The sequence below is a fragment of the Chrysemys picta genome, chromosome 2, assembly GCF_011386835.1.
Source record: "Chrysemys picta bellii isolate R12L10 chromosome 2, ASM1138683v2, whole genome shotgun sequence".
In the NCBI taxonomy this organism is placed as follows: domain Eukaryota; kingdom Metazoa; phylum Chordata; order Testudines; family Emydidae; genus Chrysemys; species Chrysemys picta.
Window position 1 is genome coordinate 163,560,622 of NC_088792.1, and position 26,421 is coordinate 163,587,042.

The 26,421-nt window shown below is 45.0% G+C and overlaps 1 protein-coding gene across 1 annotated transcript in view; it reads left to right on the plus strand.

Moving 5' to 3' along the window:
* The first annotated feature begins 422 nt into the window (after positions 1-422).
* LOC135981576 (disintegrin and metalloproteinase domain-containing protein 32-like) overlaps positions 423-26,421 on the plus strand; it is a 59,200-nt gene continuing 33,201 nt past the window's right edge. Inside the window, exons 1-12 of the mRNA XM_065584718.1 lie at positions 423-611; positions 2,190-2,257; positions 3,988-4,049; positions 4,602-4,680; positions 6,395-6,471; positions 6,613-6,790; positions 8,661-8,726; positions 15,624-15,695; positions 22,462-22,628; positions 22,737-22,818; positions 23,529-23,665; positions 25,653-25,833. Of these exons, the coding sequence (XP_065440790.1) occupies positions 563-611; positions 2,190-2,257; positions 3,988-4,049; positions 4,602-4,680; positions 6,395-6,471; positions 6,613-6,790; positions 8,661-8,726; positions 15,624-15,695; positions 22,462-22,628; positions 22,737-22,818; positions 23,529-23,665; positions 25,653-25,833 (1,218 nt within the window). The 5' untranslated portion in view covers positions 423-562. The remainder of the gene's footprint in view (positions 612-2,189; positions 2,258-3,987; positions 4,050-4,601; positions 4,681-6,394; positions 6,472-6,612; positions 6,791-8,660; positions 8,727-15,623; positions 15,696-22,461; positions 22,629-22,736; positions 22,819-23,528; positions 23,666-25,652; positions 25,834-26,421) is intronic.

The following is a 26,421-nucleotide window of genomic DNA, read 5'->3' on the forward strand; positions in this document are numbered from 1 at the left end:
GACGCTGCACCACACCTCCCAACCCCCCCCCAGTCTCCACCTCCCATACTGCCTCCAACACCCCTCTACACTGCCCCCACCTCCGAACACCCCTCTACACCGCCCCCACCTCCCACACTGCCCTACCTTCCAACACCCTTCCACACTGCTCCCAACATCCCCCACACCTCCCACCAACCTCAGAGTCCCCACCTCCCACATGGCCTTCAACACCCCCCACACTGCCTCATCTCCCAACACCCCTCCACACTGCTCCCAACCCCCCCTCCCAACACTCCCCCTCCCAACACCCTTCCACACTGCTCCCAACCCCCCCAGCACCCCTACAGCCCCCCCAACCGCCCCTCCCAGCACCCCCCACAGCCCCCCTCCCAACACCCCTCCACACGGCTCCCAACCCCCCCACAGTCCCCACCCCCACAGTGCCCCACCTGTGTGTGAGGGAGGGGGGCCGGGCCGGGGCTCGGTCTCAGTCACGCGCTGCCAGCCGGCTCGAGGCCGCAGGAGGCCGTTTCACCGCCCGACCGTTCCCAGCTCCAACTGGCGCCGCCTACCCCGCACCATGGGACCCGTCCTGGCGCTGCTCCTGGCCCATCTCCTCCCCGCGCTGGGTGAGACCCCCACCACTGCCCCCCGCCCCTCCGGGAGAGCCCCCCATGTCACTGCCCCCCCCGGGGGAGGACGGGTCATGTCACTGGCCCCCGGGAGAGACCCCCCAATGTCACTGTCCCCAGGAGAGACCCCCCAATGTCACTGTCCGCATCACTGATCCCCCTGGGAGAGACCTCCCTCACTGTCCCCCATGTCACTCTTCCCCACCCCGAGGAGAGACTCCCATGTCACTGCTCCCCCCCTCCTCCCCTGGCCAGGGAGACACTCCTCATGTTACTGCCCCTGCCAGGGAGAGGCCCCCCCTTGTCAGTGCCCCTCACCCCTCCGGGAAACATGGCTCATGTCACTTCTCCCCTGGGAGAGACCCCCCCCCCAGTCACATCCCCCCCAGGAGAGACCCCCCATGTCACTGCCCCCATCACTGACTCCCTGGGAGAGACCTCCCTCACTGTCCCCCATGTCACTCTTCCCCCCACCCAGGAGAGAGAGTCCCCCATGCCAATTCTCCCCCATTCCGGGGAAAAGAGACCTACCTTATATCACTGCCCCCCTCCTTCCGGGGAGAGAGATCCCCATTTCACTGCATGGTGTTCTGGCAACTGCCCCCGCTTCAGGGATAGGACACCCCCAGCCCCCGGTGTGTCATTCTGTATGGGTGGGTGCTGCTAGAGCTCTTCTGATGTCACTGGCTCCCTGGAGACAGACATCTCCATGCCACTTCACCCCCAGAGACATCAGCTCTGTTCCCATGTCACTGCTCCCTCAAGAGCCACCCTCAGCACTGAGAAGCCTTCTGCTGTACCTCCTACAGCTCCCCTATCCCTGACCCTCCAGGTGAGAGAAGAAGGGAGAGGCTTGGTGGAGAGCCAGACCTCTGAGGTAAATTAATCAGGGAGTTGAATCCTGTGAGTCCCAGGCCCTGGCAGATTTTGTTCTCTCACCCAGTGTTCATCATTATGTGTTCCAGGAAAGATCTTTCGTGTTGCATCTCTCCAAGCAGTGTAGCACAACAGGCCTTAATGGAGGTGACACTGTAGAACTGGGAACAGCGAGACAGGGCATGATGGGCCAAGAGCCTGCAGAAAAGGGGGAGAGCTAGAAATCAGGGCATTGATAAAGCAATTTCACATTTGACACAAATTCAAGGAAGGGAGCAAGGCATTTAGCTAGGTGAAGGGAAAAGTTTTAAGCTTACATTTGAAGAAGAAACTTGATTGGATTGGCTCAGAGGGAGAAAGTGCCAGGTAAACAGGCAGCAAAAATAAAAGCTTAAAACCTTCCCCCAGTTTCGGCGAATGAAGCAGAAAGAGAGGAAGCCAAGATTAGAGGAGTAGTATGCGTTTATATGGGGAATAAGGTGGATGTGGACCCAGAGCAGATTGAAGAGAGAGTCAGTCAAGCATGCCAGACACCAAGATGGCAGTTTTATATTGCATTCAGAAATGGAGAGGAAGCCATGGCTGGTGATTGAGATGGGAGGATGGATAGGAAGGAACAGTTTAGGCAGATAGTGAAGGGTGATGTATGACAGGGGGAATATTAATAAATATAGTTAGTGAAGATTTTTTCTTCCCTAGGTTCTCAACGAACATTTCTGCAAATCATGGTTCCATGGTCAATGCCATCATATCAAAATGGAAATCAGGTATTAGTGCTTATAATTAAGAATAATATGGACTCGTATATAATAATTTTGCTTAGCTGAAGGTACAACTAGAAATCCTTCTGTGCACAAATTCTTGTGGCTTTTATAATTTGTGTACCATCATGAAATATTGTACAGTCAATCATTTTGATATACTGACCTGGATATGGCGAAGTGCTCGAGCATTTAAACTTTTAGATTTAAAGGGGAGCTGCAAATCTCTTGTACAACATTTTAAAAAAAGTTTCAGCTTCCAAAATCTTACAGGTATTGGCATGAAATTTACTGGCAGTCTTAGTCTTGTCAAATGCAAAGTAATGCTCAATGAAGGACTAATTTAAATTATTTGCATGTATTGCAGTGTTTTAAATTAATGTAATGTCTCAGGAGAAAGATCCCCGTGGTTCATTGTGAATATCTCATTGAAATCATTTGCTCAGAGTTCAGCTCCAGTAAAAAAAAACAAATAAAGTGTATATAAATAATGGGATAGAAATAATACTGAAAATATTATCCAATTACACAAATTGATAATGCACTCTCACCTGGAATATTGCATTCAGTTCTAGACATCTTGTCTCTGAAAAGTGTTACAGAAATAGAAGAGTTCTCGAGTTGGGCAACAAAACAGTTCAACACATGGAAAAATTTCTGTATGAGGAGAGTTCAGTTGAGAAGGAAGATGAACAAGAGGGGACATGATGATGATGATATGTATAAAATAAGAGCAAGCACAATGAAATATTCAATGGAAATGAAAGGCAACATATGTGTGATTGCTAAAAGGAAATAAAAGTTTTATTGGATAACATAATTTTTATAAGGGATATAAACCCTCCTTATTCAGGGTATAATCCAAACACTAATGAAAGGGAATTAGGAATAAATTTAATTTATGAGCAGGTTATTCCATAATGGTCCACTATACTTCTTGTACCTGCCTTTGATATATCTGGTACAAGCTATTGCTGGAGATAGGATAATAGACTAGACTAGTACTGGTTTGAACCATTATGGCAATTCTTATGTAAATCATTTGCACATAATGTTACTTGTTTTTTAAAGTCTAATCATTTTTATTGATGATTGTATTCAATTATTTTTAAATGGTTTTACAGTCACTTTTATGATAGCTGTACATCATGATATTAGGAACCCTGGTGGGTTTGTGCTCACTTGCACTATCAATATAATTATTTGGTTCCCATGAAAATAACTTCCTATACTATATCACTTTGTATAGAAATTTTATTGCCACATAAAATATTCTTGTAAATTATATAGTGTATACTGATATGTGATTTTGTCCCCTGTGGTAATTGGAGCAGGATTTCACCTAGTTTATTAATTGTAACTACATATTTTGAATTGTTATATTGTTTTTCCTTTTAACATTTCCTCCTTCTCCTTAGCTGTGGTTGCTTATAGACAAGGAGCTTTTAAAAGGAACATATGATACAGTTTAAGAAAGAAAAGATTGAGTCACTCTGCACAGCACAGAGCTTTGGAAGGGCACAACACAATATGTTTTGGTAGATGTCAAGAGGGGTCAACCCTGGTCTGGTGTATTTTAATCTCAATTGGTCCATTTCTCTTGAGAAACACTTGCAGTGTACTTCTTCATTGAGCACTTTAAATTTATGTTCATGTTTAGTAGATGCAGAATTATTGAGCTATTTAAAATACTGTGTTAGTAAATCTCTTTTTCTCTGTCATTCTGGATGCGTTAGAACCAGGTGTCCTATGTTATTACAATAGAAGAGAGGTCATATACCCTTCACCTGAAGCAACAGTAAGTGACTTTCTTCCTCACCCTTTGGCTGGGTACTGTGTGATCTGCTATTATAAATGTTTCTAATAAATCCTGTCAGGTATTGGATGACTTGTTTTTAACTTCCCTTTGTTTTCCAGTCTTTGGTTATTATTTTTTGTCTGTAAGAGTCCAAACTTATACTTCTCTATCTTGTTGCTTTAGCCTGTTATTCTTATTATTATGCACTGACAATTGATGAGTAGGAAATACCCTCACAGATCCTTGAGTTTCAAGACTTAAGGAGAAGATTGAGAAGCTGACTGGCAAACAGCAAAAGAACTTGGAATCCTCAGAAGGGTTTGTAGCTGTGTACCTTGAAGGCTGATCATTACTGTCACCCCATCTAACTCAACAATTTTCCAATCGGAAAGAAAATATAAAATATTAAATTGTGACTCAAGAAATTGAACTAAAGGGTGGAAAAAAATCATTGCAGCATGCTGAAATAAGTGTGAGTGCTCTTTAATTTTTCGGGAATGTATAATACTTATTTTGGAATTCAAACTTTTTTCTTTTCTTTTTTTTAAATAGAGTTTTTTTACCCAATAATTTCAGGGTGTATACTTACAGCCAAGAGGGGTCTGTTCATTCTAATTTCCCACATATTAAGGTAAGATTTATTTACAGTGTCTTGCAGGTTTAAGCTTTTTCAAAATAGACTCGCTGTTAGAAATACTCTCTGGGGATTTTACTTATATTTTTAAGTATTAAAATGACTCTCCTGTTGGAAAGTACCTTAGACTTTTCTTATTTATTGCTAATCCTGGTATGGGCTTCTTCAATGAAAGGTACAAATATCCATTAGAATTACTAAGAGTAAAAATTATTATTTTCAAATTTAGAACTGTATTAAATTAACAGCCTTATCAAGAAAGCATCTGTGGTAAAGGCACTACAACAGAGTTTTAGAGTGGGATTTTCTAAAGCTGTTAGTGTTGACCTAATTTTGTTCCCATTAAAGTTAGTTGGAGTGGAGTGGAGTGCCAATGCTGAACATTTTTGAAACTCATAAAATCAATAGCATAATTGTGAAGATCTCAATTATATGTAAAATCAAAAGAAAAACATAGATGTAAAAGAAATATGGGTTTCTTACAATCCTGAGCATTTCACTATAGATAATATTAGCTTATTATCCATAAACTGTTCTCCCCAGATCCCCAAAGTCGGATTTAATCTGCAGTTAATGGCAATGGCAGATGCTAGTTTCAGAAGAGCAATGCACCCTAAGCTTTTCTCTTTAATATTATCGACAGGCTAACAGTACCTTCTCAAAGTACTTGCTCATAGTATTAGAATATTGGAGAGGAAGGATGGTTCAATGATTAGGGTGCTAGTCTAGGACTTGGCAGACCCGGTTTCAAGTCTCTCCTCAGCACAGGCTTCATGTGTGGCTTTTGGCAGGTTACTTAGTCTCTCTGTGCCTCAATTCTCCATCTGTAAAATGAGGATAATAGAACTTCCTTACCTCATGAGTGTAAGGTGACCAGATAGCAAGTGTGAAAAATCGGGATGGGAGTGGGGGATAATAGGCGCCTATATAAAACAAAGCCCCAAATATCGGGACTGTCCCTATAAAATCGGGACATCTGGTCACCCTACATGAGTGTCATGAAGATAAATACATTGAGATGCTCAGATACTGTGGTGATGGAGGCCATACAAGTACCTAAGATAAATAGATAATAGTTCCCGAAGAGTGAAGTTCAGTAGAGGGAACAGTACTGGGTTTACAGTGACACCGTGGCGTCAGGCCCACACTCAGAAGGGGCCCTGGTGCCTGGACTGCGGCCCTGCCCCTGACTCAGCCTGTGCTCTGCCCCTAGGCTCTGTTCCCACTCAGCCTCTTCCCCCTGAGGCCCCTCCCACTGCTTGTTCTTCTCCACCCCTCCTCTACCCACTGCTTGCCCCTCTCTGCCCCCCCTCTTTTCTGCTCCCTCCCCTCTGTGTGTGAGTGGTGGGCGGGGCCTTGAGGGAAGATGCAGAGCAGGGCCGGGCCTTGGAGCAGAGCATGGGCCAAGTGCGGGGTGGGGTCCACAAAAGTTTAATTTGGCCCTGAGAGGGGTACAAAGACAGAAAAGTTGATCATTTGGAATTTTCCAGTTCACTCATATCTACTCACGTTTACAGATGGTGGGCCCTTTGTCCCCATATACTTTTCATTGGGAGCATATCCTTTAAAGTTAGAGTGACAACATAACCTAAATAATTATGGATGTGCACTGCCTCAGCATTTCAATACTAAAATGATTTCCAGCTCTTGGGTGGTGAACTCCCCTTACTGATAAGTAAGCCATTAATTTTTCTTAAATTATTTTTTCTAGCGTGATTGTTTCTACAAAGGCTATATTGCAGGTTTTCCAAATTCAGTTGTGACACTCAGCACCTGTTCTGGACTTAGGTAATGACATCACTTTTATTTAAATACAGAAATTAAATAATTCAGAAGGTTTTTTTGCATTTACAGTATCTGTTGCCTTTCAGACTGACTGTGGTTTCATTCAAACTATGTTATAGCTTCACATAATTTTGGCTTTTTCAGAGGGATACTGCAATTAAAGAATGTCAGCTATGGAATTGAACCTTTGGACTCTACACCTGGATTTCAGCATCTAGTTTATCAAATATGGAATGAAAACATAGAGAGTCTGCTTTTTGTAGAAAATGATTCTGTTATATGGAGTGAAGGGATGACACGAAAGCTGGATACAGGAATAAAAGTAGGTGCTGGTTGGTTTGCTTTGCTGAGAAAATGTTTAATATGTTAATACAGGGGTCGGCAACATTCGGCACGCGGCTCGCCAAGGTAAGCACCCTGGCGGGCCGGGTCAGTTTATTTACCTGCTGACGCGGCAGGTTCGGCCGATCGCGGCCCCCACTGGCCGCGGTTCGCCGTCCTGGCCAATGGGGGCAGCGGGAAGCGGCACGGGCAAGGGATGTGCTGGTCGCGGCTTTCCGCTGCCCCCATTGGCCCGGGACGGCGAACCGCGGCCAGTGGTGGCCGCGATCGGCCGAACCTGCCGCGTCAGCAGGTAAATAAACTGGCCTGGCCCGCCAGGGTGCTTACCCTGGTGAGCCGCGTGCATAAACGTTGCTGACCCCTGTGTTAGTATCTGATCTACTTTAAAATTACTACACTAAGTATTTTTACCCAAATTCTTTTCTCAGTTACACTTGTACATCCTCAATAAAGTTTGTGGGGTTGCGTGGATGTTACTGAGGGCAGAATTTGTCCGTTTGTGTTTTGTCTGAAAGATAGTGCAGAGCCACTGCACTGTGGTAATTTTGGTTTATTCAGTATGTCTGATACTCAGACACTGGACAACTCAGTTGTGGTAAGAACAATCTTTTACCTCTTTTGGTTGGGTATCGTGATAACACACATTATCTTCCAGGACCGTGGATTGAAGCATAGGGCTGCTACATGGCAAGTAGAAGCCGTTACTTTATTAGGAAAGAATGTAGCTGGGAAGCAATGATTCTTGGATGCTTGTGGGGATGTGATCCAGTACCCTGAACTGGTTTGGGAGATCATGATGTCCACCTTGCTCATAGATGTAATATTACTAAAGGGGATATTCCCATCTCGATGAGGAGGGCTTTCTGCACACAAGCCCAATAACGACAGGTGAGACAGCACAGCTGAGACCTCACATATTGGACTGAGGATTAGACTCCTAAATATCCTCCCTGGATCCTCAATCTAACATTCAGCACCTGACATAGCTTTGGGCACCTGAAAATTGGTAGTTCTAGATTTAAATAGCGAGTCTAAGTACATAAGTACATATATAGACAGTCTCCTTTGATATTTTTGGATCTCTACCTACCACTTTCACTTCTCAACAATAATGCCCCTACACGACTGGTTAGAAGGGTTTTCAGCCATGCCCTCAGAGAACCACGTAGCTTTGTCTCTTCAGACTTTTTATGTGCTGATCTAAATTACTAGGTCAAATTGGGAACTAAGGTGAGAAATTAAATGATGCTGGTGCCAGTGACTTGACAGTGCAGTGTGCATGGCAGGACACCTAACTATCCCACCAGAGAGAGAGTTGTGGATCTAGGCCAGATGGGATGTGTGGATTCCGCACAGAAGTTTAGTGTTTAAGGTCTTGACCTCACATAATTTTCCCTTGGGCAGAGGAGACCAGTTCAAGTAATCTTTGAACAAATTTGGCTCCAAAATGTCAGATTTTCATGTACATGTTGCTTCCGTAACTTTGGTTCAGAGGTTTTACTAATAGTGGAGAGTGAATGTCATTATCAAAATGATTCTCAGCTGTGAGATCACTTATTAATTTAAATTTTCCCATTATTATTCTCCTTTTTAAAAATTCTAGTAATTAAGTGAAGTCCAACTCTGTTGATGATTTTAGAATCGTATACATTCCTTAATTTGTGACTTCTAAGAAGTCCAGGACTATTTCCACAGATTGATTTAATTGTTTCTGAATTGTACTAATTAAGCTTGGGCATTCACTATTCTTGTTTCGTGACTTCTGCTCTCTGTGTCTCATTTACACTGCTAGTAATGAGCACAAGAGGTATAATGTAGAAGTAATTCCTTAATATACTTTTTTCCTTAAGGCAAAACAGAATTTCCTCAGATACTCCAGATATCTGGAAATGCATGTGATTTTGGACAAGGCTCTGGTAAGTCTAAACTAATTAATCATTTATATTTTCCTATAGTATTGTCTTAATTTTTATTGCAAAAGCTGATTCCAGCTCTAGAAACTTCCTCTCTTTCTCTACCGCATATAGTAGGAGCATGCACACTTTACAAAATGTAGATGTGGCTTCTCCCTTACCCCCACTGATGTCTTAACCATTTTGATTAATCCTATGGCAGATTCAAAAACTGATGCATATTTATGACTGTCTAAGGTTAATGTCCCAAGGTTGCCCCCTTGCAGAGAGAGCAGGCACCTCACTTAACTGCTATATTGTTCTCTGGGCAGCCCCAGCCCTGTGGTCTGGTTCTGGGGTCTGGGTACAGCCTTCTGGCTGTGCCTTTAGTGAGTCCGTCCCCTTTCAGGGGATATAAAACAATCCAAACAAAGGAAAGTATTTATCTGCCCCCCTTCCTTGTGCAGGGAAGCAGTCTTTCAGGCAGTTTCAGTTCCCAGTCCTCAGTGCAAATAAAGGTCAGGGCCAATGTTTCCTCTAAGTTTTTCTATCCATGTGTGGAATAAATTTTGTTATGTGCACCAAGGTGCATCAACAAAAAACCTAGATATAATATATATTTTTTAAAAGTTACCACAGGGATAATTACTCCAGCCAGGACAGGTTAGGCATTTTAGAACTCAATTTAAGTGTAAGAGGGAAATAAAAATTATGAAATGCATAGACCAGTCAAAAACTCTGCGGAGATGGCGTACATGGGCAGGAGAGAAACAGAGACAGAAATCGTGTGAGTGGCTGCTGGGGAAGTCTTAGAGACCCTGCGCTGTCCCTTTAAGGCCCACTCACTCACCTGGAAAGCTAGTTCAGACCTCCGACCACAGCAACTCTCTCCTGCTCGAGTCCTGAGCCCTGTCCCCTCTCCCCTGCTCTGTGGAGATGGGGGTCAGGGGGGCGGGGACACCGTGACATCAACACCCTCTCCTCCCCGCCCTCTGCACAGCCAGCAGGAGGGTCACTGGAGCAGCTGAAGGAGCAACTTGGATGCAAAGCAACAGGGGGGAGGGGCACCTGAACACATGCTGCTGGATGTGCGCGGCTCTGCTAATTAAGTGCACGGCACTTGAATCACTCCTGGGCGGCTGTCCAACCGTGCAGCTTAGAGGGAACACAGATCAGGGCTTAATCCTCGGGGGAATTTCAACAAAGAAAATCAGCCCAACCTGTCTCCTTTCTCAGCAGGTTTAGGCAGGCAGCATTCACAAACTATGTGTCAGTTAGTGACACAGAGCCTCCAGTCTGGGTGCCGGAGCCAGGGCCTGCTTGCTTCTGAGTGCCACTGCAATCGCATGGAGTTCCTCTCTTTCAAGGGCTTGTCTCCAGGCCTGACGAGCCTCGCAGGTGCAACGGGTTGGGGCTGATTGTGACCACAGGAGTTCCTTAACACTTGCTTGGCTTGTGGCCCGGTGTGTATGTCATCTGCCCCACCACAATGCCACAGTACTTTTAACCCCAGCAACAAACATTTAATGGCATCCTCCATGCTTTAGAGAACTATTGGGTAGTTCCCCTTTTAGAAGTTAAATACTACTGTGGTGGGGTTCTTTGGTGTTTTCCTCCCTGTGAGGATGAAACACCATAACAGAGGCTCAAACTGTGTATACCCCAAATAAAAAAAAAATCTGTAAGAGAACCAAAAAATGCCACCATGGCTAAACACCAGAGTAAGAGATGCCAGGTCACCAGGGCCATTGTTTCTCCCCACCTCTAAAGCACGTGCTGCCATACCCAGTCTTTTCAAGGAGATTTATTTCTTTAAACTGAGATTATCAAGCAAACAGAAAATAGTCTTAACTCCATCCTTGGCCCCAGGTTTCAGGGCCACCCTTCCCAGAGGTCTCTGGCACCCCAGCTCCTGGTAGTCTCCCAGCCTCAGTCAGCTCTGGTCCTCTTGGGAGGAGCAGCAGCTGCATGGCTGTTTCTCTGAGTCCTGATCCCTCCCACTCCAGTGTGGCTCTTTCTCCCCAGGGCTCAGCCTGTTTCAGTCCTTCCTCCTTCCAGGTGCCTATTAGCATAGCAGCTCTTTATAGGCCGAGGTGTAGCCCAGCCCTCTTTAACTAGCTGGATTGGGCTCACCTGCTGTAGTCCAGGGGAGCTGGGCTCAGTCTATCCACAAAGACAGGCAGTTACAGACAAAAAGACATCTTTAGAAAAGAACATAAACTCTGGCAAGTCAAGTGTAAAAATATAATTCGGCAGGCCAAAAAAGAATTTGAAGAGCAATTAGCAAAAGACACAAAAACTAACAGCATTTTTTTTCAAGTACATCAGAAGCAGGAAGCCTGCTCAATAATCAGTGGGGCCATTGGATGATTGAGGTGCTAAAGGAGTACTCAAGGAAGACAAGGCAGTTGCAGAGAAGCTAAATGGATTCTTTACATCCATCTTCACTGCAGAGGATGTGAGAGAGATTCCCACATCTGAGCCATTCCTTTTAGGGGATAAATAGAGGACGTTTGGGAACAAATTGATAAATTAAACAGTAATAAGTCACCAGGGCCAGATGGTATTCACCCAAGAGTTCTGAAAGAACTCATATATGAAATTGCAGAACTACTAAATGTGGTATGTAACCTATTGTTTAAATCTGCTTCTGTACCAGATGACTCACAGATAGGCTTACTGGCCTGTAATTGCCTAACTTCAGTATGAGGTAAACTGGCTGAAACTATTGTTAAGAACAGAATTATCAGACACATAGATGAACACAATATGTTGGGGAAGAGACAACACTGCTTTTGTAGAGGAAAATCATGCTTCATCAATCTATCAGAATTCTTTGAGGGAGTCAAAAAGCATGTGGACATGGGTGATCCAGTCATTATAGTGTACTTGAACTTTCAGAAAGCCTTTGACAAGGTCTCTCACCAAAGGCTTTTAAGCAAAGTAGGCAGTCATGGGATAAGAGGGTCCTCTCATGGATCAGTTAACTGGTTAAAAGATAGAAAACATAGGTAAGAATAAATGGTCAGTTTTCACAGTAGAGAGAGTAAATAGCACGCTTGCCCAAGGATCTGTGCTGGGAACAGTGCTGTTCAGCATATTTATAAAGGATCTGGAAAAAGGGGTAAATAGTGAGGTGGCAAAGTTTGCAGACTATATTAAATTACTCAAGATAGTTAAGTCGAAAGCTGACTGTGAAGAGTTACAAATGGATCTCACAAAACTGGGAGGATGGGCAACAAAATGGCAGAAGAAATTCAATGTTGATAAATACAAAGGAATGCACATTGGAAAACATAATCCCAACTACACATACAATATGATAGCATCTAAATTAGTTGTTACCACTCAAGAAAGAGAACTTGGAGTCCTTGTGGATAGTTTTCTGATAACGTCTGCTCAGTGTGCAGCAGCAGTCAAAAAAGCTAACAGAATGTTAGGAACCATTAGAAGAGGGACAATAAGACAGAAAATATCCTAACGCCACTATATAAATCCATGGTACGCCCACACCTGGAATACTGTGTGCAGTTTTGCTCGCCCTGTCTCAAAAAAGATATATTAGAATTGGAAAAAGTACAGAGAAGGGCAACAAAAATGATTAGGGGAATGGAACAGTTTCCATATGCGAGAGATTAAAAAGACTGCAACTCTTCAGCTTGAAAAAGAGACAACTGAGGGGAGATATAATAGAGATCTATAAAATCATGAATGATCTGGAGAAAGTGAATAAAGAAGTGTTATTTACTCCTCACATAACACAAGAACCCAGGGTCACCCAATGAAATTATTAGGCAGTCTATTTAAAACAAACATAAGGAAGTACTTCACACAATGCACAGTCAATCTGTGGAACTCATTGTGAAGGGATGTTGTGAAGGCCAAAAGTATAACTTGGTTAAAAAAGAATTAGGTAAGTTCCTGGAGGATAGGTCCATCAATTAGCCCAGATGGTCAGTGACACAACCCCATGCTCTGGATGTCCATAAACCTCTGATTGCCAGAAGCTGGGACTGGATGACAGGGGATGGATCACTCGATAAATTGCCCTGTTCTGTTCATTCGCTCTGAAGCATCTGGCACCGGCCACTTCTGAAATATAGGATACTGGGCTAGCTGGACCATTGGTCTGATACATTATGGCCATTCTCATGTTCTTATGATGGCTGCTTTGTCCATTCTACCAAATGATCTAGGAGGAGATGGAAGGATATGACATGAAGAAAAACAGATAAAGTTTCTCTGAGAAGTGGGTGAGAATATTTTATATAAGAACATAAGAATGGCCATACTGGGTCAGACCAAAGGTCCATCAAGCCCAGTATCCTCTCATCTGACGCCATTCCTGCCCATCCTGGCCCATCTATCTAGCTCCCTTTTGAACCCCGTTATAGTATTGGCCTTCACAACACCCTCTGGCAAGGAGTTCCAGAGGTTGACAGTGCATTGCGTGAAAAAATTTGCATTGCATGAAAAAATACTTTCTTGTGTTTGTTTTAAACCTGCTATCTATTAATTTCATTTGGTGGCCCCTTGTTCTTGTATTACGAGAAGGAGTAAATAACACTTCCTTATTTACTTTCTCTATACTGCTCATGATTTTATAGACCTCTATCATATCCCCTCCTTAGTCGCCTCTTTTCCAAGCTGAAATGTCCCAGTTTTATTAATCTCTCCTCATATGGAAGCCATTCTATACCCCTAATAATTTTTGTTGCCCTTTTATGAACCTTTTCCAATTCCAGTGTATCTTTTTTGAGATTGGGTGACCACATCTGCACGCAGTATTCAAGGTGTGGGCGTACCATGGATTTATATAGAGGCAGTATGATATTTTCTGTCTTATTATCTATCCCTTTCTTGAGGATTCCCAACATTCTGTTCGCCCTTTTAACTGCCGCTGCACATTGAGTGGATGATTTCAGAGAACTATCCACAATGACTCCAAGATCTCTTTCTTGAGTGGTAACAGCTAATTTAGACCCCATCATTGTATACGTATAGTTAGGATTATGTTTTCCAATGTGCATTACTTTGCATTTAGCAACATTAAATGTCATCTACCATTTTGTTGCCCAGTCACCCAGTTTTGTGAGATCCTTTTGTAGCTCTTTGCAGTCTGCCTGGGGCTTAATTATCTTGAGTAGTTTTGTATCATCTGCAAATTTTGCCACCTTACTGTTTACCCCTTTTTCCAGATCATTTATGAATATGTTAAATAGGACTGGTCCCAGTACAGACCCCTGGGGAACACCACTATTTACCTCTCTCCATTCTGAAAACTGACCATTTATTCCTATCCTTTTTTTCCTATCTTTTAACCAGTTTGCAATCCATGAGAGAACCTTCCCTCTTATCCCATGACTACTTATTTTGCTTAAGAGCCTTTGGTGAAGGCTTTCTGAAAATCTCAATACACTATATCCACTGGATCTCCTTTGTCTGCATGCTCGTTGATCCCCTCAAAGAATTCTAGTAGATTGGTGAGGCATGATTTCCCTTTACAAAAACCATGTTGACTATTTCCCAACAAATTATGTTAATCTACGTGTCTGACAATTATCTTCTTTACGATAGTTTCAACCAATTTGCCCGGTACTGAAGTGAGGCTTACTGGCCTGTAGTTGCCAGGGTCACCTCTGGAGCCCTTTTTAAAAATTGGCGTCACATTAGCTATTCTCCAGTCGTTTGGTACAGAAGCTGATTTAAATGATAGGTTACAGATGACAGTTAGTAGTCCTACAATTTCACATTTGAGTTTCTTCAGAACTCTTGGGTGAACACCATCAGGTCCTGGAGACTTATTACTGTTTAGTTTATCAATTCGTTCCAAAACCTCCTCTAATGACACCTCAATTTGGGACAGTTCCTCAGATCTGTCACCCAAAAAGAATGGCTCAGGTTTGGGAATCTCCATCATATCCTCAACAGTGAAGATCGATGCCAAGAATTCATTTAGTTTCTCCGCAATGACCTTATCTTCTTTGAGTGCTCCTTTAGCATCTCGATCGTCCAGTGGCCCCACTGATTACTGAGCAAGCTTCCTGCTTCTGATGTATTAAACATTTTTTTTGCTATTACTTTTGGAGTCTTTGGCTAGCTGTTCTTCAAATTATTTTTTGGTCTTTCTAATTATATTTTTACACTTTATTTGCCTGAGTTTATGCTCTTTTCTATTTTCTTCATTAGGATTTATCTTCCAGTTTTTAAAGGATGCCTTTTTGCCTCTCACGCTTCTTTTACTTTGTTGTTTAACCACAGTGGTTTTTTGGTTCTCTTACTATGTTTTTTAAAGTGGGGTATAAATTTAAGTTGAGCCTCTATTATGGTGTCTTTAAAAAGTCTCCACGTGGCTTGCAGGGATTTTACTTTTGGTGCTGAACCTTTTAATTTCTGTTTAACTAACCTCCTTATTTTTGTGTAGTTCCCCTTTCTGAAATTAAATGCTACAGTATTGGGCTGCTGTGGAGTTTTCCCCACCACAGGGATGTTAAATGTAATTATATTATGGTCACTATTACCAAGGGGTCCAGTTATATTCACCTTTTGGACCTGATCCTGTGCTCCATTTAGGATTAAATCAAGAATTGCCTCTCCTCTGGTGGGTTCCTGGACCAGCTGCTCCAAGAAGCAGTCATTAAAGGCATCAAGAAACTTTATCTCAGCATCCCTTCCTGAGGTGATATGTACCCAGTCAATATGGGGATAGTCAAAATCCCCCATTATTATTATTGAGTTTTTTATTTTAATAGCCTCTCTAATCTCCCTGAGATTAAGGCAGGTACCACAATCTGGAAATGGCACAAAAAGAAAGAACTCATTTGGACACTGCATCAGTTCCTAAGGGAAATGTTATGTTCAAAGAAACATTGCACAGCAGTGATGTGTTGTTGTAATCTAAAAAGTTGTGTTATTTTTCAGTATGACTATATGGGTTCAGACAAGGATGTCGTAACGGAGAAAATAGTCCAGCTTATTGGCTTTGTCAACAGTGTAAGTTACTGCCTTTTTTCGTTCAATATTCATATGGGAAATGTGGATGTTTTAATTCATTTTGCTGGTAGTCATAGCCTAGCCGTTAGAGCCGGGGGCTGGGATCAGGACTCCTGGGTTCTATTCCTGGTTCTGTCACCGACCTGCTGTGTGACTTTGCTAAGTCACCTCACATTTCTGTGTCTTTTTCATCTGTAAATTGGATATAATACACCTCTACCCCGATATAACATGACCCGATATAACATGAATTCGGATATAACGTGGTAAAGCAGTGCTCTGGGGGGGGGGGGTGCTGCGCACTCCGGCGGATCAAAGCAAGTTCGATATAACGCGGTTTCACCTATAACACGGTAAGATTTTTTGGCTCACCAGGACAGCATTATATCGGGGTAGAGGTGTACCTATCTGTGTATTACATCACAAGGGTTATGTGAGACTTATAATGCTTTGAGAACCTTTGATGGAAGATGCAGTAGGAGAAGAAAATATTATTACCACATGAAGTCCAGATATTTTACAGATGATATTATTCTCTGGTGATTATTTAGTATCAGTTTTCACCCTCAGGATACTCAGTCTGCAGCAGTTAGATTAAAAACCATTTTATATTCCTCACCGCCAGGATTAGATCATTCACTCCTGAGAGACATCCGAGACTCCAGGTACTCTCAGCCATCTGAAAATAAAGGGACTTGCAATGTGTCCCCCTTTAGAATTTTTTTATTGTAAAACTGCTCTGACTACCTTAATTGTGGGCACTTGTTACTGTTATGATATCCGTGATTCTATTTCTGTCTTAAGCTTCCTTAGGTTATGTCTGATGGTGTATACAGTATTGGTAGTATGATGAGCCTCAATCTTGGCACCAGATGGGCAATTTTCCAAACTCGACTTTTAACTTGGGTTAGCAGTGCAGTTTAAAGTATATAGGATGATCTGGGATTGAACTCAGACTGCTAACCTCAGTTGAAAGCCAAATTGCTGTGTCTGCACTGATATTTTAGCCTGAGTTAACTAACCCAAGTTAAGAATGCACCTGTTTTTTTGTTCTTTTTTTTGCAGTGTAGACATAATCTTAGTTCTTCTTCGAGTGATTGCTCCTGTGTATTCCACAGTAGGTGTGCGTGCTCGCCACATGCACCGATGCCGGAAGTTTTTCCCTTAGCAGCATCCATAGTGGGGGAGCACCACTGCGACCCCTGGAGTGGCGCCGACATATCGTGCTATAGAGAGGGCTGCGTGCTCCCCCCACCCTCAGTTCCTTCTTGCCACTAGTGAAGGTAGTTGGAACTTGTGCTCCAGCTTTGGGTCTCGTTGTTGTTGGCACCGCCGTTCCCGCTCCGGCACCTGCCGTTGAAGGCGCTATGCCTGGAGCTCGTCACGGGAGTCCCAGGCACCGAGGCGTCGTAGTCTTGGGCGCCGGAGTCACTACAGGGACAGCACTCCCGACTCCTACCTGTCCTCCTCCAGGGGCCGGAGACGTCATGTATGGGACCGCTCCAGCCGTTCGTACGGCACCATCTGCTCGTCCCGGACTTCGGCTTCGGCACGCAGCCGCCCCTCATCGAGCCGTTCAGTGCCACAAGACCAGCTGGCCCTTCCGGGCTACCGCGTGTCCCAGGGCCAGGCCGTTCCCTGGCAGGGACAGTTGTGCCAGTGGGCACCGTGGCCCCAGGCACTGGCACCGCCGGGACCCCGTTCCGTGGTGGGAGCGTCCCAGGCCCAGCCGATGTCGCCGCCTCGGCACCGCGATGAGGCAGTGGACACCGACCCTCTGTCACCGACTCGGGCCCCGGGTCAGGAAGTCGAGCTTTCGGTACAGCCGGGTGCAGACGACACCGCGGCACCGACTTCCTCGGCACCGGATGACTCCATGGTGCCACCACCTCCGGTCTTTCAGGAGGATTTCAAGGCCCACCAGGAGCTACTCAGGAGGGTGGCATCAAACCTCCAGCTCCAGGCCGAGGAGATGGAGAAGTCATCGGACACATTGTTTAATGTCCTGACCTCCTCGACGCCGGGGCGTGTGGCCCTCCCGCTCCATCAGGGGGTGGCCAATATTACTACTGGCTTCTGGCAAACCCCGGCATCTCTCTGTCCGATCTCCAAAAAGGCCGAACAGAAGTACTTTGTGCCCACAAAGGGGCATGGGGCATGGGTACTTATACTCCCACCCAACTCCGAACTCTCTAGTGGTGGAGTCGGTGAACCACTGAGAGAGACATGGCCAACCCGCTCCTACCCCTAAGGAGAAAGACGCTCGCAGGCTGGATTCCTTTGGGAGAAAGGTTTATTCGTCTGCGAGCTTTCAGCTCAGAATTGCCAACCACCAGGCACTCTTGAGAGGATATGATTTTAACCTGTGGGGGTCCCTTCCCAAGTTTGAGCCCTCCCTCCACGAGAAGGACAGGAAGGAGTTCCGGGCTGTTGTTGATGAGGGTACGACGGCGGCTAAAGCGGCACTCCAGGCGGCCTCCGATGCAGCGGACACGGCTGCTCGTTCGATGGCCGCGGCGATTTCCATGAGAAGGGCGTCCTGGCTTTCGCTCTCTGGCCTATCGGCTGAGTCCCAGTCGATCATGCAGGACCTGCCGTTCAATGGTCGGGCCCTGTTTGCAGATCAAACAGACACGCGTCTGCATGGGATGAAAGACTCCTGTACTACCCTGCAGACGCTGGGCCTGTACGTCCCACCGGCCAAGGACAAGCCCAGGCCTCACACTTCCGCTCCACAGGCTTGGGGTAGATATGAGCCCCCGCCTAAGAAGCAGCGGGATTAGAGGCGCCGGTCATAATGCCAATCCCGTTCGGCCCCTCGTCCGGGGCCCTCTAAGGCCAGGATGCCAGGGAAGCGGCGTTTTTGACTGCTTGCGGGGGGTCACTGGGCCTGTTGCCAGGTTAACACCTCCCCCCCCCAGTTAATAAAGTTCAGGTTTGCAAATCGTTTACCTGCCTTCCGTTTGCGATGGTTCCGTATCACTATGGACCGCTGGGTCCTCAACACTATATCCCTGGGGTACAGGTACAGTTTGTTTCGCCCCCTCCCAATTGCCCTCCGGCCAGGGAGTCAGCGGAGGACCCGGAACATGCGCTCCTCCTAGGTCAGGAGGTACAGCGCCTCCTCTCCCTGGGAGCCGTGGAGAGGGTGCCTTGGGAATTCCGGGGCAAGGGGTTTTATTCCAGGTATTTCCTTATCCCGAAGGTGAAGGGCGGGCTTCGGCCCATCCTTGATCTGCGGAAGCTCAACCAGTTCTTGGTACGCTGTCCCTAGCCGCTATTATTCCCTCTCTAGACCCGGGGGATTGGTTTGCAGTGCTGGACCTTCAGGATGCCTACTTCCACATCCACATTTTCGAGGGTCACAGGCGTTTCCTCCGTTTCCTGGTGGGTCAGGACCACTACCAGTTTACGGTCCTTCCCTTTGGCCTCTCGACGGCCCCAGGGTCTTCACCAAATGTATGGCAGTGGTAGCAGCCCACCTCAGGAGGAGAGGGCTGCAGGTCTTTCCCTACCTGGACGATTGGCTGCTCAAGGGCAAGTCCTGGTCCCAGGTGCAGCAGCAAATATCCCTCTTGCTACGCACCTGCTCTGCTCTGGTCCTAGTGGTAAATGAGGAGAAATCCACGTTAGTTCCTGTCCAGTGCATAGAATTCATAGGAGCACTGCTGGATTCCCAGGCGGCCACGGCCTGCCTTCCAAGGGACAGGTTCGAGACGCTCAAAGGCCTCGTCGCCTCGGTCACGGCCTTCCCCGTAACCACGGCTTGGATATGCCTTCAAATCCTCGGCCACATGGCAGCATGCATCACAGTGGTGCAACATGCCAGGCTCCGGATGAGGCCCCTCCAACTCTGGTTGGCCTCCCGCTATTCCCAGGCCAGGGACGGCCTGGACAAGGTTGTCACGGTGCTGCCAACGGTGGTTGCAGACCTCCAATGGTGGTCCCTCCCGAGCAAAATGCTCCGGGGTATCCCCTTCCGAGACCCCTCTCCCTCACTAGATCTAGTGTCGGATGCCTCGGACATGGGCTGGGGAGCCCACATGGAGGACATCAGGACCCAGGGTATGTAGTCACCCAAGGAACTGACCCTGCACATAAATGTCAGGGAACTCAGGGCTGTGCGCTTAGCGTGCCTGGCCTTTCGCCAGCACTTACAAAGGAAGGTGGTCAAAGTCCTCACGGACAACACCACCGCAATGTATTACATCAACAGGCAAGGGGGCATGCGCTCCAGGGCCTTATGCCAGGAAGCCCAATTCCTGTGGGAGTTCTGTATAGCCCACAACATCCTCCTCCGAGCTTTCCACCTACCCGGCGAGAGCAACATGCTCGCAGATCGCCTGAGCAGGGTGTTCTCATATCAACACAAGTGGTCCCTGCACAGGGAGGTGGCAGAATGGATTTTCCTTCAGTGGGGCACTCCCCAAGTGGACCTATTTGCCACCGCTCAGAACCGCCTGTGTCCCAGGTTCTGCTCCAGGGTGATAGAAGGCGATGGGGCCATGACGGACGCCTTCCTGCTCGATTGGTCGGGGACCTGATGTACGCCTTCCTGCCCTTCCCCCTGATAGGCAGGGTCCTACAGAAGGTGAAGTCAGACGGGGCGAGAATTATCCTGATAGCCCCGGATTGGGCCCGTCAACATTGGTACGGGACCTTACTGCAACTCTTGGCGGACCCCCCTCGCAGGCTGCCGCTCTGCCCGGACCTCCTCTCCCAAGAGGCAGGTCGTCTCCTCCATCCCAACCTGGCCCCGCTCCACCTGACGGTGTGGCTGCTCCGTGGCTAGATGCGGAGGAGGGGAGGTGTACCGAGGCTGTTAGACGGGTCCTGCTTGAAAGCAGGAAGCCGTCCACACAGAGGGCCTACCTGGCTAAGTGGTATCGGTTCTCCTCATGGGCGAGGGAGAGAGGTTCCTCCCCCACATCCGCTCCGCTCCAGCTGGTCCTGGACTACCTCCTGTCCCTTAGGACCCAAGGGCTAGCTCCCTCCTCGATCAAGGTGCACCTGGCGGCCATTTTGGCTTCCACCCTCCGGTGGCAGGACAGTCAGTGTTCTTCCACCACATGACTTCCAGGTATTTAAAGGGTTTGGACAGAGCGTTCGACTTATGCTAGACCCCCAGTTCCCCCTTGGGACTTGAACCTGGTACTGTCACGCCTCACGGGACCTCCCTTTGAGCCCTTGGCCACTTGTTCCTGGTCCCACTTATTTGAGAAAGTGGGGTTTTTGGTGGCTATCACCTCAGCCCGCAGGGTTTCGGAGCTTAGGGCGCTGACCTCGGAACCCCGTACACTGTCTTTCATAAGGGGAAGGTCCAGCTTCGCCCGCACCCGGCCTTCCTACCGAAGGTGGTCTCGGAGTTTCATATGGACCAGGACATCTTTCTGCCTGTCCTGTGTCCTAAGCCCCATTCCTCCAATGAGGAACGATGCCTACACATGCTAGATGTGTGTAGGGCGCTGGCCTTTTACTTAGATCGATCAAGGCCATTCCAGACATCCCCTCAGCTTTTCATTGCTACGGCCGAGCGCATGAGAGGGCAACCTGTTTCCACCCAGCGGATTTCCCGCTGGATCGCCTCGTGCATACGCACATGTTATGACCTGGCTGGGGTTCCCCCGCCTCCTATTGTTAAGGTGCATTCGACGAGAGCCCAGGCCTCGTCTGCGGCCTATGTGGCTCATGTCCCTATTTAGGACATCTGCAGGGCTGCTACATGGTCCTCTGTCCATACTTTTGCATCGCACTATGTGATCGTCTCCCAAGCAAGGGACGATACCGGGTTTGGTAGGGCGGTGCTCCACCTGGGTAACCCTTAACCTTTATCATTTAGAACTCCTACCCACCTCCGTCAGGTATAGTTTGGAGTCACCGACTGTGGAATACACAGGAGCAATCACTTGAAGAAGAAAGGACAGTTACCTATTCCGTAACTGGCGTTCTTCGAGATGTGTTGCTCCTGTCTATTCCACATCCCACCCTCCTTCCCCTCTGTTGGAGTTGTTTGGCAAGAAGGAACTGAGGGTGGGGGGAGCACGCAGCCCCCTTTATAGCGTGATATGTTGGCGCCACTCCAGGGGTCACAGCGGTGCTCCCCCACTATGGATGCTGCTAAGGGAAAAACTTGCGGCACTGGTGCACGTGGTGAGCACGCACACCTACTGTGGAATACACAGGAGCAACACATCTCGAAGAACGCCAGTTACGGAACAGGTAACTGTCCTTTATTTTAAGTTAACTTGGTCATAAAAAGAACTGTATGCATCATTGTAACCATGTTGGTCTCAGGATATTAGAGAGACAAGGTGAGTGAGGTAATATCCTTTATTGGACCAACTTCTGTTAGTGAGAGAGACAAACTTTTTGAGCGCACACGGAACTGAAGAAAAGCTCTTTGTAAGCTTGAAAGCTTGTCTCTCTCACCAGCAGAAGTTGGTCCATTAAAAGATGTTACCTCACTCACCTTGTCTCTCTAATAAAAAGAACCAACAGTTGTGATGCACTGAGAATTTACTTTGATTGACTAGGTTGAAAAGGATTGATATGGACTAAGATGTTGGATTTTAGGATCTTTCAGTACTGTGTTTTCCATAACATAGATTACAACATTTTATTATGGGGACATCTGTGGTTATACACTCTGTGATGGTCCAACCCATAGTTTGCTACATTTGTCCCTGATGGCCATTGCTTATAGGTCTTACAATACTACAGTGCATATCATGTAATTTAACTTGTATTTCCTCTGTTACATTTTCAGATGTTTACCCCTCTTAATATGACAATTGTACTGTCTTCATTGGAATTCTGGGCAGATAGTAACAAAATTCCTACAACAGGGGAAGCTGATGAATTATTACGAAGGTTTTTACAGTGGAAAAATATCCATCTTATTCTACGGCCACATGACATAGCATATTTATTTGTGTAAGAAAAACATTACTTTATTATTAAAGATGCACTAGAAATCTTTTAGACTGTCATTGCTTTTAGAAAGAATATATTTATGATCAAGAATCTTTTTTTGTGCTTTAGTTACAGGGACCAACCAAATTATGTAGGGGCATCTTTTGCAGGAAATCTGTGTCTGAGAAACTATTCCGGAGGGGTTGCTCTGGTATGAGATAATAGAATCTACTTACCTGTATAATTAATATACTGTATCGGTTACTTACAGTTCTGACCTTTGCTTGTAGGGGCAAATCTTGCACCCACCTCTACAACTAAGAAGAATCCCCTGGCAACAGAATCAATGCAGCTATGCTGTGAAGGGGGAACACAGAATTTACAGAGCCATTCAGAGGTTAAACACCATTAGAAGAGGAGCCTTGTCTCACATGCTGTGGAGCAGCATGCAGGGGATGATGAGATAGGAATGGAGCCAAAGGATATCCTTGTCTGGGGGGGTCCTCTGGTCTTCTGCTCTGGGCAGTGGCTCCAAAAAGGCATCACAGATTATTTGAGCCATGGGGCTCGGTAGCCACTCCATAGGATCAGATGGAAAGATTCTTGCCCCTGCACTTCTACTCTGCACTCATCTTGTCTACTTAGCCTAGGCACTGCACAGAGGATTCGACCTCCAGTGAATAAGTACATTAATGAGTGTTTGAATTCAGGATTACATATGTTCTTTGTAACTTTCTTCTAATCCTGGAAGGGGACAGAGCAGTTGCCTTACAATGGAGTATGCGTTCCTTCATATATTATGTCTAGTACAGATATCTTTGTGTACTTTAGGCAGGGCAGAAAACAAAAAATTTAGATTTTTATCACAGTTTGTTTCCACAGTTGAATGAACTTTTAGTACTTTCTTTCTTATTATATTAGTATCAAAGAACAATAACACTGGAGACATTTTCAGTCATCATTGCACAGCTGCTCGGGCTTAGTCTGGGAATAGCATATGACGATTCTAGGGACTGTCAGTGTTCAGGATACACCTGCATAATGCATACCAAAGCAGTGTAAGTTTTTTTTTAAAAAATATTATTAATTTATGTACCTCACATAGCATTACATTATTTATTATATTTAGAACCGTTTTAATATGCTTACAAGTGCTATCATTCTAAATAATGCCATATTAGGATGTATGTAGACTTTTGTACCTGTATATCACTGTTTTAAATCCATCACAGTTCATTAGTGGCTGGAAGTTGTGTGTGTGCGCCTGTGTGTGTTGGGATAGTTTGGATATATGGAAACATACCAACAAAGAATAGGACTGTGACCTATAGATAGATGGATGGATATCTAGATAGATATAGGTATAGGTCACAGTCCTCCTCTTTGTTGGTATGTTTCCATATAACCAAACTATACCAACACAAATGTCATCAGCTGGGAATCTCTGCAGAGGAGCCAACAGACTGACTTACTTTCGCATCCCGGAGATGGTCCCACAAGATTTAAAGCAGATTAGTGACATAGTGCAGGAAAGCTTGCTCTATTGTTGCTTGTCATGTGCATAAAGGGAGTAATTCAGTCTGAGGCTGCCTGTCAGTCGGGTACTTGCCATGAACACTAAGTTGATTTAAAAATTTAAAATAAATAAATAGTACTTTCAGAGACTAACAGTAACAGGAAACATTTCACTTTTCACTTAAGTACAAAATCTCTCTCCTCTTTTACATCCTATTTCTCTATCTAAGCAGTTGTTGATAACAATGTGACTTTTAATGTCTATGTTCCCGCCGAGCTACAGTCTTGAAATTAAATACACTAATTCATGATGTGCCACTGAATACAGGAAAAGCCCTAACTTGGACCTTCAGAGATCATATGGTCTTTTATTATCAAATTTCAAATGTTCAGTCACTCTTCGTTTAAAACTAGTCTACACTTCTCCGTTTTCTCCACCATTTTTTTAAGCTTTCCAGTTTATGCTATGTACAGATGTGTACTCACTATGGGCCCAATCGTGCAAACTCTTATGGATGTAAGTAAGTTTACTCACATGGTTAGTTCTATTACGTAAAATTACTCGAGGGCCTAAATGTTTCTAATATTAGCATATAATGTAATCTGTCATTAAAATATAATTTACTGAGAGTTCCGTCTTCTTGTGAGATGCTATATTGTCTGTGATGACAAGAGGAGGGAAAGGAGAGACGATTGTACCAGCCCCATAAGCTCAGCCCCACCCCCCAATGTTTGTAATGGGAATGTCTGAACTGGGGTGAAAAGGGAGGGGATGGGACCCCAGCAAACATGATGTACTGGGGCTCCAAATTTCTCTCAGTGGGCTTGTATGTGTTAATACACTCAATTCAATATAACCACTGATGATAGGAAAGAAAAAATAATCTGATATTTATGTTATAGGTTTCCTAATTGTAACTGCTAGATTGATTACTATTAAACTAACCTCAATTGCTCAATTTTCACTGAGGAGAATAAACAAGTGTTCTGGAAGAGACAGAAAAGGAAGGGCCTGCGGTATCTTTAGTGTAGAGATTGAGACAGTAACAGTTTAGAAAGGTTTTGCTGCTCTGCTTATGTTTTCCTAGTTTAAAGAGGGCATCCTCCATTGCATGTTATGCCTGCTTCTTGCCCACAGTTGGCTGCAGCATGCAGTCTGCCTGGGACCCAAACACCATTCTAGCACAAACTTGCAAACATATTTTAAAAAATTATATTTATTCCTTCATTGAGGCAGACATGCTGGGTATGAGGCCTCCAATTTGGAGAAATTATGTTAATTTGAGGTTGCCAGTTCTATTTAATTTATTTTAGCCAAGAAGAATGTTGATGGCAAATCAATGCACTTAAGGTGCCAAGTTAATAGCCACATTCAACCGCAAGGCAGACAGTTGACATATTGAAACAAATCCTTAATTTTGCAACCAAAGTCATTTTTGCTTTATGAGAGTATTTCAGTGGCATGAAAGGATATACATTTTACAAAGCATGGAGAATATTTTAACGATGACATTGTACTTTATGTTTTAGACATTCCAGTGGGACAAAGGCCTTTAGCAACTGCAGTATAGGAGACTTTCAAAGTTTCATTGCAAATGGAGAAGGAGAATGCCTTTTGAACAAACCGTATTTGAATGCATCTTATAGAGCTCCCGTCTGTGGCAACAAAATAGTGGAGGAAGGAGAGGACTGTGACTGTGGCACAAAAAAGGTTAGGAAATAAATCCCTGAAATTTAATATGAATAAATAATTCACAGTTCCACACCTTGAGACTGAAGAGAAAATTAAATATAAGAGATACCTTTTGGGTCCAAGAGGTGCTAACAAGACCTCTGGATGAAAGGCCAACTGGAGCCCTTTAGAAAAACCATTCAACTTTGGAATGCTATGGAGGTGGTTGTTCTCAATCTCACAGTCAGAGTTGTGTTCTGAAATGAGCTTTAAAATGGAACATACATTTCTGTTTTTCTCTAAATGTAGATAGATGTTCAGTGTGAAATTTCCCTTTGAATTTCAAATGTAGCTTTATTAGATTTCTTAAATTTATAATAGAAAGTATTTGAAATTATTGTTGTTGAAATTTGTCCATGGCATTCTGCCTTTTTGATTAAGTGACATTTTCAAAATTGATAAACTTGAAGGAAGCTCGTGCAACAGATGTTATTTATTTTAACTGACAGTTTATTCACCAACAGGTAGCTGATAGATAAAACCACCATCGTTAACTACGCTTTTATGCCATATTTTATCCCATATCTAAGTACGTTTTATGTGAAGCTACTGACAGATAAAACCTTT